This window comes from Brachionichthys hirsutus, unplaced genomic scaffold, assembly GCF_040956055.1.
Source record: "Brachionichthys hirsutus isolate HB-005 unplaced genomic scaffold, CSIRO-AGI_Bhir_v1 contig_812, whole genome shotgun sequence".
Lineage (NCBI taxonomy): Eukaryota > Metazoa > Chordata > Actinopteri > Lophiiformes > Brachionichthyidae > Brachionichthys > Brachionichthys hirsutus.
The window spans coordinates 27652-41146 of record NW_027180600.1 but is presented as its reverse complement, the minus strand read 5'-3'; the positions used below and the strand labels follow the sequence as shown (position 1 = coordinate 41146).

At 43.1% G+C, this 13495-nt stretch overlaps 1 protein-coding gene across 1 annotated transcript in view; it reads right to left on the bottom strand.

Moving 5' to 3' along the window:
• Positions 1-13495, bottom strand: part of LOC137916116 (AT-rich interactive domain-containing protein 5B-like) — a 63291-nt gene that overhangs the window by 23215 nt on the left and 26581 nt on the right. Inside the window, exon 4 of the mRNA XM_068759217.1 lies at positions 11351-11581. Coding sequence (XP_068615318.1) covers positions 11351-11581 — 231 coding nt within the window. The remainder of the gene's footprint in view (positions 1-11350; positions 11582-13495) is intronic.

Below are 13495 nucleotides of genomic sequence, written 5' to 3'. Positions count from 1 at the left end.
TGATTCTCCCTGGTGCAGCCTCCATTTAAAGGGCAACTCGCCACAAATGACAAAAATAAAATAAAACAACAAAGCCTTTCGTCCATGGGAACCTGCTTTGTTCGGGGCTTGAGGTATCTGCTTCTGAGATCTGTCCCAGGCATCGTGCATTGTTATGTTATGTTCGCAGCTGTGAGGCGATGCATTTCAAACGCCACTAATTGACTTCTGCAGAGTCAGCAGAACCAGCAGAAAATAGCCCGGTGACAGATCACACCGTCACCGCATAAAAGTGCTGGTGCAGATGTACACTTTTACATATGAGAGGGATTAATTCTCCATGGACTCCCGAGGGAAATACGCGGCCTCCTATTCTGGATGCTCTTACCCGTCTGCGTGTCTGTCTGCCGATCAGGGGAACGCACAGTGGACTTATTGGGGCTTTGTGGGAGCAAACAGCTGCCTGCTGTGCCCGGAAACGAGGCTGATGAAAGCAGCATGAGAGAAACGAGACCTGAAGGTGTGTTTGGTGAAACAACGTGCCAAACAGAGAGAGCAGATCATTCTGTGCGAGACTGTGACCGAGGATTTGCTTTTCTCCAGTGTGTGAGCCAAATAAATCCCATTGACCTCCGTCATCGAGCGGCACCGACAGAAACCCAAAACTATTTTCACGGTCGAAACACACCTTTTGTCGACGGGTTAGCCCCTAACAGTCAATCTCTCTCTATCTATCTGTATCCAGTATAAAAGTATAAACTATAATGGCAGAGCAGAAGGCGGGAATACATGTTTTCTGGTGTGTGTGTGGGAGGGGGGGGGGGGGGGTCTCACTGGATCTCTTCTCCTTGTTGGAACACCTCTGACATCCCGTTCTACTCTACTTCCCATCAAACCCATCATTTCATATACAAATACTGCATCACATCAGCTACACATCTCTCCCTTTACCTCCCTCAGACACGGCTGTGTGTGAATGCATCATTATCTCCTTCACAGAGCCTGTCTGCTGCTGGAGCCTGTGGCAGACCTCGATCCCGCAGTATTAGAAATGACTCCCATTCCCACAGACTTGCCGTGTCTTTGCTGCTGCAGGTGTGCGATGCATTGTGCGAACCAGTCGTCGTGCCCGGGGTTCTCCGGGGCTAATAAATCATGGGATTTTCGCTTGCCGAAGCGGAGACGTAATGAGTGAGATGCTGCCGGTAATGCTCCTGCTCTCAGAGGCAGAGGTTGTTGAGGCCATTACAACCAGCAGAGTGGTGTATATTGTTTTGGATACACGCAATGAAGCAGATGATGAACCCTCGGAGTCACCTCGAGTCTCCCCATGGAAGCTTGGCGAATAGGATCTGTAGGAAAGTGTAAATACTCAAATGCGCAAGTACTACTTACCGTCATAGGTCATTTAGGGGTGAGGAATTTAAGCTCGCATGTACAGTTTGCAAAATATATTAATTTGTGTGAGCAGAAAGACAAATATTTACGACTCATTTTCATATTTGGCGATTATTTCCTTCTTTAATCACTACTTTCTTTTTTTTTCTTTTCCAGGCGTCTTACTGCTGCCTTTGTTTAAATCCAAGGCTAAGAGCTCAAAGAATGAACGCTAAAAAAACACGCGCACAAAGCGAAACACCTGCACAGTCCTTCTCCTACGGCAGGTCGACTCAAACTGAACCTGCTCGGGTCGACTCCGCCTTCAGGTCTGGCATCTTACAGCCCAGGTAACAATAGACGGTCTGCGCTAACGCCTTGGCAGATAGTGTGCAGCAGATAATCGTGTTTACGGGCTGCCGTCCTCATCTGCGGCCTCGTGAATGCAACACGATTGCTTCCAATTGCATCTAAATATAAGCTTTACGCATGCAAACAAACTGCATAATGAAATCCAGCGCTCGTGGATGTGGAGTAAAACGTCTCGCGTTCCGTTCTAAACCGTGGCCCACTGCTTCAGCTACGATCTGTTCATGTTGTAATATGTGACTATATTGAGGAAAAATACAGCCCCTTTGTGCAGATGCTGACAATTTGTCAAATTTAAATGCAGCAGCACCGGGAGGAAGACAACAATTCAAAGTGAAATCAATGCGAGACCCCCCCCTCCTCCTCCACCTCTTTTTGACTCTCTCCCACTCTCCTACCTCTCCTATCTATTCCTCTTTGTTATAATTATGTGAGCGGCAGCAAATGTAATTATAAAGCGGTAGGGTTGGGGGGTGAGTGTGTGTATGGAGGGGAGGATGGAGGAGACGGGGGAGGCGACTGCTATGCATGCTCAACAAAATGCAACATTAAAAAGCTATTATCGGAAAAGGGAATATTTCTGGCAGATGAATGGCGGAGGGCAGCTCCTGCCATATGTTTGTGGAGACGAGGACAACAAGTCAGGTAGCAATTCTCAATCATCATCAGCAGAGCCTGTCAAAACGCTGGGCCTGGCACACTCTGACTAGTGTTGCCATGGAGACAAGCCCACATCGCAGCAAGTGTGTGTTTACCAGGACGTTAAAAATACACTCGCATATTTTTATCTCATACTTAGGATATTGTGTAAATTGTTATGCAAGTGTGTGTGTGTGACAGATTCCCTGCCAAGTCGTATTACCTAGAAAGGAAAAATACTTTAATCTAATTTCAGATAAGGTAATAAGTCTTAGTTTTAAACTGTTTACTTTGGAATCAGGATCCGGTATGTTGGGGGTTTACAATTAATAAAGGTGAGTAAAACATTCGGACAACTTTAGAGTACAAACCTCACTTTACCTTTATGTCATTGCACCTACAAGCAACATTCTGATGATAGCTCATTCATTCATGACTTTGGACAGGAGGTACTGAGTCCTCTAAATTTGAATTTTCTTGATAACCAGATCCGGACCATCAACTGGGATCCGGATCGGACTTTAACGTGATAGGTGCTCAGCACCAGGGTCAGACTGTAGCGCGTCTCTGCAGAAACCTTCATCAAAATCTGCTCCTAAGCTTTAAAAAAATGTTACAACAGAAAAACAAACAAACAAGCAAACCATCGCCGGTAAAAACATGACCTCACTTGTGGAGATAGTGAATATGTGTGTGTGTACATACATTATGTATTTGCCAGTAATGAGCTCAGCTCTGTGACCATACTGTTGTTGTATACAGACTCCATTCAGGCTGTCATTGTTCATATTTCGCAGGTTAGACGACTTTCTCCCAAACCGTCATGACTTTGTCAGGTTCACATTTACATATTTCTTTTTTCCTTTCTTTTTTTGCATCGTCTGTTGCAATTCCCCCCCCGTCTACAGACATGATCCTTCCACACAGGCCATTCAATGTGCTGGCATTTCCACGACTGTGTACAGTAAAAGTGACTTTTCACAGCGCTGCAAATGATGAATGTCTCTGGAACATTTCCAAATATGTCTAATCAAATATGTCTAATGACCACGGCGCTTTCAGATGACAATTAATTTCCATGTGACCTCAATCCATTACCTTCCTGGAATCAGGATTATTTTCACTTAAGACAAGCTCTGGAAATGAAATACACAAGCAATCGCACATGAAAGTAATTTAGAGGGAGAGCGGTGTAAGCACTGTGTGATTTTTTTCTTCCTTTATTATGGCAGTCACTTGGAAGAAAAAAGGGTAGTGCTCTTAATTCATTATTTGTGCACTGTTGTGCATGCTCCCCCTGGGGAGAAGCAACATTACTCTTTCATCAGATCAAATGAAGCGAAGCCATGCCATTCCAGGAAGAGCCAATTAAACCGTTCAAAGAAGTTTATTATTGCGACGGATTATGAAATCATTCTCATCGGATTCATTTGGATGTGTGTTTCAACAGGCCTGTGAGTGTGTGTGTGCTTTACCGGCGCGCAAACTCACAAGGGCTGTCGACTCAAGCTTTCCATTTGCAAAGTCAATAGAAAATTACGGTTCACAGTCACAGCGCTGCATGTTTTACAAGAGACAATTCACAGGCCTTAATTTATAGTCAAATGAAGCTGTAATAAAAGGGATAAAAGAATTCATGCAATTCTTTCTGTCTTTCTACTGCCCCCCCCCGTCCACCCTCATGTGATCGCCTCATGATGGTAGCGTCGACTGCTGTGCACTTATTAACACACATCCCATATGAGACATGGCTGCTCTAATCTCACCCACATCCACCGACACACACTGAGGAATGCAATGACCTCTGACCCCAGGAAACTTAATAATTTCACCAAGTATTAATCTTAACTCAACAACTCCCCGAACCTCCCCACCCACACACAGCTCCCTCTCTCGCACACACACACAATGTAATTGCAAGAGAAAAAAAGAAACTCTTCGGTATTGGCTGAAACGTCTGTGAGTGTTTAACCTGTAATAACTAACAGCGCTGTGTTGCTGCCAAGACAGAAATAAACAGACTGCAACACAATGCAAGCTTTTTTTCTGGTGCCAAGCGGTTCTTAATGGCCGTTATTCCGAGAGAAGAAATTGAAAAATAAAACCATTTTCAAAAATATATAGAGCACGCAGAGGGACTGCCCCACATACGCACCCCGCTATTCTGATAGTGGCAAATATAAAAGAGTCAAAGTGACATAATGTGGAGGATTCGCTTAAAAACGGGATAACCTTCAAATGTTTCCACGTCATCGGTGCTGACAGAGTGCTGCGACAACACAGCCGGAACGAGGCTTTAAAATACAGTATTTCAATTTGGGTCTTTGGTGAGCAAGAGAGAGAGAGAGAGAGAGAGAGAGAGAGAGAGAGAGAGAGCTTGGGGATGAAAGGGAGCAGTGGATAAGCTTCAAGCCTTATCCTATTCATTACTGTAGGAAGAAAAGAAAAATCACAGCATCGACCTATAAATAAATGAATGCCAGGATAAACACGAAGCCCATACATCAATAAAACATATGTATTCTAATAGATCACGCTCTAGTTACACTCGATGGCAACGGCTCGGCCAATGAGCCCAATCACGGGGACTTTATCATTTTTGAAAAGCTACACAGCATTAAGCCACGCTGATTATAAATAATCATCACTCCAACAGCAAAATAGGGCAATGAATACTTTATCTTTCTGCTCATTTTTCTTATTTATATGCTAATATATTATATTTCAGGGCATCGAGGAGTTTGCTCCAATCATCTATTAAACATTTTTAAACCACAAACTCTCAGTTTCACTTCTATTAGAGCAAAATGTAAAAAAATAATACTTCAATACTTTTTCCTGAGAAAACATTTCATTATATATATATATTCAGAAATTGAAGGATGTGCCATTTTATTGATAAAGTTTAAATTATTCAGCGGTTTGGACTGTGGTTTGGATCATCACATTGGGACCCTCACCCGTCACAACCCATACAGTAGTTTAGGAACAGCTCTTACATTCCGTAAAACTGCATTTGTGCTGCTGTGGATGGAGCATAACATCAGCAAACTGAAAAGTGCATCAGTTCAAATGTGTGGGAAAACAAGACGGACAAATAAAACCGAAAATAATGCCAATTTGAGACACAAGCCTTTATATGATAGCATGTTTATTTTCCTTTTCTTTTTTTAATGAAGATATTGAAGCCCGATGCCTGCGGTAACACAGAAAATGTGTCATTGCGTAGCTCATCCAATAGAGCAGCATTGTTTTTCCCTTCTGCAGAATGCGGTCTGGAGTGAGACGCACAAAGACACGCTCAGCACCAGATAACACCTAAAAGACCAGACATCACGACAGGGGGGGGGCAGCCGGGGTCAAGAAACGTGAGCGCCACTCGGCTAATACCGGAAAAATAAAGAGCCTCACGGTGTTGACTTTAGACATCAGTTGAGGTGCGCGTGCTCTTTGCTGGAACAACATCTGGCAACAAGTCCCTGCCTGCAAACGTAAAGACGCTTGACACTTGACCCAGCAAGTCTGCTCGAGGGCTGCATTCATGAGCCGTTCCTCCAGCACAGACAGACTCCGTAAACAGCATCTACAGTTACACCGGTGAGTCAGGAACACTCACTCCAGGTTGCAACATGCTGTTGTGTAATTTTATTAAAGACATTCAGAAGAAGTCGACGACATGCGCCACCGTTGAAGAGCTTTAAATGGCAGTAGTGCTTTTTTGAAAAAGGATCTCAAAGCCTGATAATACCAGTGAAATGATTTGCAAAATTACATCATTAATCCCCTTTGTGCTTTTTCCAGGAGCAATGTTTACGAGCCAATACAATTTGAACCATAAATCTTTATTGATTTCCCACATTTGAGGTAATTCCGATCCAGAGAATATTATTCTCGTCTCCATTATGTTAGTCATATTTCTATTACTGAAGTTGTTTATTATTGGAGTTGTAATTATATTTCTGTCACTGGTAGCCTGTATAAATGCTGCTCTCTGCCATTGTGTGCTTACACTGTAGCATCAAGCTGGAGCCAGTATGAACGCTCTATTTAGTGGTGCGTTCCAGGACACATTCAAGCGTTTGAACGTTTGGCTATCAAAAACATCCCCACTTCATTCATAATACTCAAAGTCTCGACAGAAAAATTGTCCCCTGATGAAAACCAACACATCTACCGAGATGAAACGCTTCCCGTCTGGCAGATAAGCTGGACATCTTGAATATCGGAGGATCAGTAAACGCAGCAACAGGCAGAGCGTTCCAGAGCGTCACAGCTGCAATAACATGACGATAGTTAAACCATAAAGAGGTGAATAAACGTTTCAATGTGCTGGATCAAGATTTTATGTTACTGCAAAAACATTTTCATGTTGAGGCAATTGAAAAAACTCCTGCCTGAAAGATGCGTAATAAGTAATATAAATATGTAAAGTATTGAAGGGAACGGTTAAGGTTAACTAAAAGCATTCTGCAGCTCGTATGATGACATCCATCTAGTTAATAGCATACTTTTATGACACTGGTGATAGCATGTTTTCCACAGAATTAAAAAGTGGTCTCATAAAGAGGGGAAAAAAAAACAAGCCTCAGTCAAACTCATTATAATTTCTCGACTTGCAATCCGATAATATTGCCAGGGGATTTGCGTCAAAAAAAAGAACACCGTCCTTCACCTCATTTCTAATATTAGAAATGTGACTGCAATTGTAGAACTGCACACACCTTCTTTCAGCCTCCTGAAGGCACATCCTACCAGCAGAGGGTCAAGCGTACGGTACGTAGCCTGAGAGACGAACTCGGGGAAAATGCAGTTTGCCATTACTCACTGCTGTTCTTATACTTGCACCGGCTGTCAGTGCAAGGTGAGAGTATCAGCAGTTTCTCTGCTCTCTTCTCTCCCCTGATTTTGGACTGCAGGACACTGTTTAGAAATATAACACTTTAGTGAGGAAATAAACCTTAAAATATAGAAGTGAGGGGGGCAAAATGAGCGATGAGAGCACGTCATGTCTGGACTCATCAGCTGAAATAAGAGCATGCTGTACCCGCGGGCGCTTTCTTTCTCTACTCATCAGTTATGCTCGATCAGCGCCGCTCCTCCGAGAAACCTTTGCACTGCTAATAACAGTCCCGGACCTTTGAATTGTTTCTTCGGCTCCATGCTTATTTATCGCGCTGTGCCGTTTGCTAGAAATAGATCGACAGTCGTGCAAAGCGATATGTGCAGAGCTGGCGCGTTGCTGATGAAATAACGGGGTTAATCAGGAGCGCCCGCCTTATTCGGGCCAAACGCTGTGCTGCTGATGCCCGTCGAAAGAAAGTGCTTTTAGTAAAAATTGCTGGTCTGCCATCGATCCTGCCTGAGTATACCGGGTATATGAGGGCATTAAATAAGACACATCCTCTTCACTGTGTTGGGGCTCGTCATACAGCATGTTATGTCAGGCATATATAGTCCAAATCCATGTATCTCCCATTTCATCTGGAAATATTTGAAAGGACTTGTCACCAGATGCTCGCTTCATATACAGTCCATGTCCTGCTAATCAACTCTCCCCACACGGCCCTAAACATGTGCTCTTTTCTCCTCGCTGTTTTCCCTCTCTGCGGCCCCCTGTATACCATGACATATGGGTGATGAAAAATTCATGGGCTGGTAGTTAACACAAATGTGCAGAGGAGATGGGAAAACATGAGCTTAGCAAGCAGTTTGCCTATTACATCAACAGACGGGGATGTCATGGGACGGCATTGGCGTATGCATATTTCATTTAATCTGATTTCATGTTAAGAGAGGAAGCGAGAAAGCGGTTCAAGTTGTGGAAACAATGACATCATGGCTGGATGTTCATCTGGTGACCCAACCCAATCAGGCTTGGAGGAATGAATGTTTTTAAAGATATCATCTCACGGAGCAGGATTAGGATCGTAGCATGTTTACGGCCAGCGAGGTTTTTCTTTCCCTCTAAATTCTTTCTCCAGTGCAGCTTCGTTTAGTTTCAGTTTATCAATGGGACATTTGCTTTGCTTTTCACAGTACAATTTGACAACTCATCAGAAAGTTGTTGGTTCGATCCCCAGCCCCTGCTGTCGACATGCCGACGTGCCCTTGGGCAAGACCCTGAATCCCAATCTGCTCCCATCGATGCCGTAACGATTGAAGGACGGGTGAAAAGCAGAGGACAAATCTCCCTTCTTCAGAGAAAGCTTCTTCAAATGCAGCACAAATACGTCATGTTTAAAATAGAACATCAGATCACGATAGGTGCATCTGGAAAACGTTAATATACTGTTTTTAAGTGATAAATTACCTCAAAAGATTGCCCGGCTTTAAAAAAAAAATATATATTAAAGTCAGGGAAAGATATTTTCAACAAAAGATACTGAGCTGAGCATGAAATATGCAGTTTCTGTTCCTAGGACAGACACCTGGGGAATATAGGATGAATGAAAAAAAGCAGGAGGAGGAGGAGTCCTTTGCTGCTTTGCCTCTAACATGACTGATTCACTAACTTTCAAAATGCTGTAGATTTAAGGTACGTGCACACAATGAGCATCAGATTTCTGAAAGGCCGGAGAACGACAAGAAAGAGGAAGGTGAAAAGTTCGGAAGCAGAACTTTACAATCAGAGAAAATGGGGAAAATACTCGGTAACAAATGGCAACTGAGCCTGAAGCTGTTCATCGTGTTTAAATAAGCAAAACCTGTGTGTCAGTTTGAATTCACATTACAGGTGTGTGTGTTATTTCTGAGTCACTAGGACTTAACCCTGGCAACTATTCATATTTAATGCGGCAAAAAGTGTGAAATATCAAATGCTTATTAGAAAGGAGCTGCCAGGGACATGCTGATATTTCACTCTTGTTCAGAAGAGATGAATCGGAATGAAAATAATCGGGTTTAAAACCCATACTGGTGATTGCAGCTTAAACGTGAGCACGACTGTGCAGCACTCAGAACCACCGCAGCGCTGCGTTGAAGCAAGTTACCCGAAAATAGACCGACCTTTCATCTGATGGCTGCATTTCACACAATACTTTACCAACAGACTCGCAGAACTCCGCAATAGCACTTATTTCCCGAGGCTTCACGTCTTCTCCGCCCCCTGAGGTGGCCTGACACACTTTCATGAATTAGCCAAGACGAGACAGACAAGCGCTTCGAGCTGCGACAGAAGATCTGGATATTTCACCGAGAAACGTTCCTAGTCTGTGAACCCTCACTGACAATGGCAATAAACCACTTCTGATTCTGATTCTGATATATCCGAAAGGTCGGAATTAGCATTGAGAGAAGCATAAAGAAAGTCCTTAAATTGTTCCCCAGATCAATTTTTAAAAAACTTTAATATTTCACAGCTGCACATTATTACTTCTTGCGTACCCACAGCGAAAGCATTTATCCTAAGGAAGGTGGATTTAATATGGTGATTTAATAGGGTTTAATATTGCTGCTTTTCCTACGGAGCCTGTAAAAGGTGGGAGAACTTCACTCAGCAGTGGCGTATTATCTGAGAGAACATTTATGTGCGTGTTTGTGCCTATAAGTAAGACGCCCTTGAGGCCTTAGTTCAGAGTGATGGAAGTTATTTGGCTCCACTGCTTTTTTTTTTTTTTCTTTTTTGTATTTTTCACAAATCACAAACAATTCTCCAAGCAGCAATTCAAGCAGAAATAAAAGCGAGCTTGAAACCAGCAAACCTTTCTGTGAATAACATTAGAAATCTGGTTGCCTTAGACAAAAAAAAAAAAAGTAGAACTCCCTCAGGCTCTGAAAATAAACATTTAGCTTTAATGTGGCTCGCAGAGGAATGGCATTACTGAGCCAAGCGAATGAGCAACAGCAGCCACAGGATGTTAAGCGTTACTATTCATAACTTATTTTCCTACATCTACAATCATTTTCCCGGCTGGTCTCACCTCTGCTGCTCTCTCAAAATGCAATTACCTACTGGCAAATGTACAGGAAAAGAGAAAGACAATGACTTTTGACCAGAGGAGCCGTTACCGTTACTGTCAAAATGACGCTGCGCCAGAGCTCGCCGACTTCCATGGCGTCTCTGAGCAGAGGAAATATAAAGAGCGATGAATCACATTGTTCCTTTGTTTTAGCACAGCTTGGGCTTAATAAAATGTGTGGCTGCATGAGCAAGCGGGGGAAAAGCTGCAGCGAATGGCAAATAAGACGTATTCCCGCCCTTCAGAACGCGCCGCTGGAATCACAGAAAGCCTTTCAATGCTTTTCAGGTGTGACTGGCGAGGCCCAGCTGGACACCATTACAGACGCAAGCAAACAAGCAAACTGTATGGAAAGCATACCGAAACGAAAACAAGAGTCTGTTGGAGCGTTTTTACAGTTTAGGCTTAATTAACGGGACTCGAAGAGGCTTTAGGACATTTGGCAGCCTCCTGACTTAAGCTAATTGCTCTTAAAATAAGAGTTGTCCCCTTATTTAGCGTCGCCCTTCTGTTACGTGATGGATAGTTGAAGGAAGGATAAAACCCCATGCGGCAGAAGCAGAGATGTCTTATTTTCTTACGGCAATGTCTTCCTTGTCAGAACATTGCAAATGTTACCCATAAAGCAAATCAACCCCCTAACGTTTTGGTCACAAAGCTAGTATAATGTGGCATTTTGATAGGCAAGTCATCCAAAAATTCAGATTTTAAATGGACTCAAGTACATTTACTGGGGAGGCTCACACTGGAATTAAATTACTTGTTCCAAAAGCCGCACAGGCCATCCATTTTCCACTAAAAGCAGACTTGAATAAACGGTTAGAGTAACTAAACGGCATAATTGAGAGTTTGAGATGAATCGAACTGTGAGAATGCGTTTTAAGTGCAAGACTGAATTGGGACTTGAAGTGCTGATGCTTCACAGGGCGATGTGCAACACTGAAGATGGCATGAGAGGACACTGCGGCCCAACTTTGCCTCGCAGATGAACTCGGACGATAACTTATCTCAAGGCTTGCGACACTCACCAAACTCGTCGCAGATGCTCTCGTTCTGCAGCAGCGCTGGATGTTCGAAGGTGTCCCGGCAGTACAGGATCCTCGTGCTCCCGCCAAACGCGGCGATGCCGCCCAGCGCCAGCACCGTGTGGTCGAGGAGCAGAGAGGACGGCTGCGCTCGGAGCCGCGCCAATACCGAGCGGTAACGGCAATACTGGGGGTAACTGAGGACCAGAATCTTGCACCCGTCCTCCTCCTGGCCTGAAAAACAAACACAATCCAGACACACAGTTAGAGTTTCTGCAGAGATGATACATAGTTTGGCTTTCGCTTGGGGAAAACTTTGTGGGACGAAGAGGTAAATTGTGTTTTTCAAATACCTGTAAAACCTGTAAATAATGGGAGCACTTAATTTTAGAAAGTCGTTCCAGCTCCCATTTCTCTGCAGGTATCACCAATTTATTCTCTCTCATAGATCATACATTTATAATATTCTGACACATCTACTGCCAGAGTCCTGTAAATAAGATCTTTTTACTCATTAACCATCAGACTTAAATTCCTGGGTTGCCCTCTTAATTTAATTACTTTTCAGTCTCACACCTGGAAAGAAATATTTCTCTGCTCTCAGTGACTCAGGAGCTACAAACAGTCTCGACTCCTGCAATGTATAAAAGTAAGGAAATATACAAAGGCTTCATTATTTATTCACTATACAGAGGCTCTTGGGTAGGTGCTAACGCTAATGCTATGACCTTGATCTCGCTGGTTTTAATCATGACGGTGGAGGCTACATTGCATAGCTATCACAAAGTGCCACATCAGCTCGCTTAGGGAGTCAATAATTGTGATTGATAAATTACGTGAAGGAACAAATGACTGCTGCATCAGAAGATGAAAAGACAAAGCAAGTGCTGCATACTGATAAAGTTCACGCAGCTGCTGGCAGATAATGTTATGGGGAGTCAATGAAATGCAATGGATTCCACTAAATGTGCTCTGTGGGTAAAAATTACACTTTAAAATATGGTCTCCAATAAGAAATGATTGCTTTTATTTAAAAAAAATCCCACCATGCCCTCTGTAAATATGATCTCATGTTAGTTAAATATGGAACTTCATTAGACTGCATGTGTTAAATCTCTCTCGGTGTGACAAGAACAACTTTAGCTGCTCCTCGACTGACGGGGAATGTTTCTTAACAATTTAGACAAGGAATGTGTTTATGGTTGTTTGCATGTATGTGTTGGCGGCTCCTCAGAGCCGGGGTGTCTTCCCACGACTGACAACGTTACCCTCCGACCATCACGCGCAAATGTATTTATACCTACTGGAAAAAATACAACATGTATCTGGACAGCCTAACCCTCTGCCAAGGCAGCTCAGTTTCCACATTATGTCATTGAAATAGTAAATCAACACTCTATAACGTCATTCCTTTGTCATGAAAATTAATATTATTATTACTATTTGCTGTCTCCCAGTTGTGGATTTTGCCTGATGCCTAGAACTCAAAACATTCTGGATCACCAGGTCTGGACCATTGACTCGGATCCAGGTAATTTTTCGACGTGATAGATTTTACAGGGATGTCATTATGTAATTAAAAACAAAATGTACCACAGTGGATCATTTCTTCCACACAGTATGTCTCCAAAACAATCATCCAAATCCAGTCCTAACTGAGTAATGCTACTAATTAACAGCGAGGCCAGCAACACTAAAACGCTACCTCCCCCGCAGAGGTAATAATTTATGAGAAAAACAAACATTCAAACGCAAACCATGTGAGAGCGGTTTCCCATCATGCTTTAAGATCTCGTAACCTGCCAGTTGGTTGATAGCAAAGCTCGCCGTTTTACACAGGAAGTAGTAAAACCTACAAACAGAGCTCTGCCTTCACATTGGCTGACTGCGTCTGACTAATGCATGTGGCAACTCGCTGTTATTTACACTGCCTCTGGAGAGGGAGTACGAACCAAGGTGCCACCACAAAGCCAGATATTAATAGTATACTCAAACCACGGTAAAGAGCTGTTGCAACTGTTTTGACTTGTATAAAGCATTCTTTTACGACAGTGTCTTATATCTTTTGTAAGCGATTGTGCAAGAGTCAGAGCTGCAAAGGCCACACGTTACCCCTGGTGATTAAAATGGCTCTTTTTCTGCTTTCTG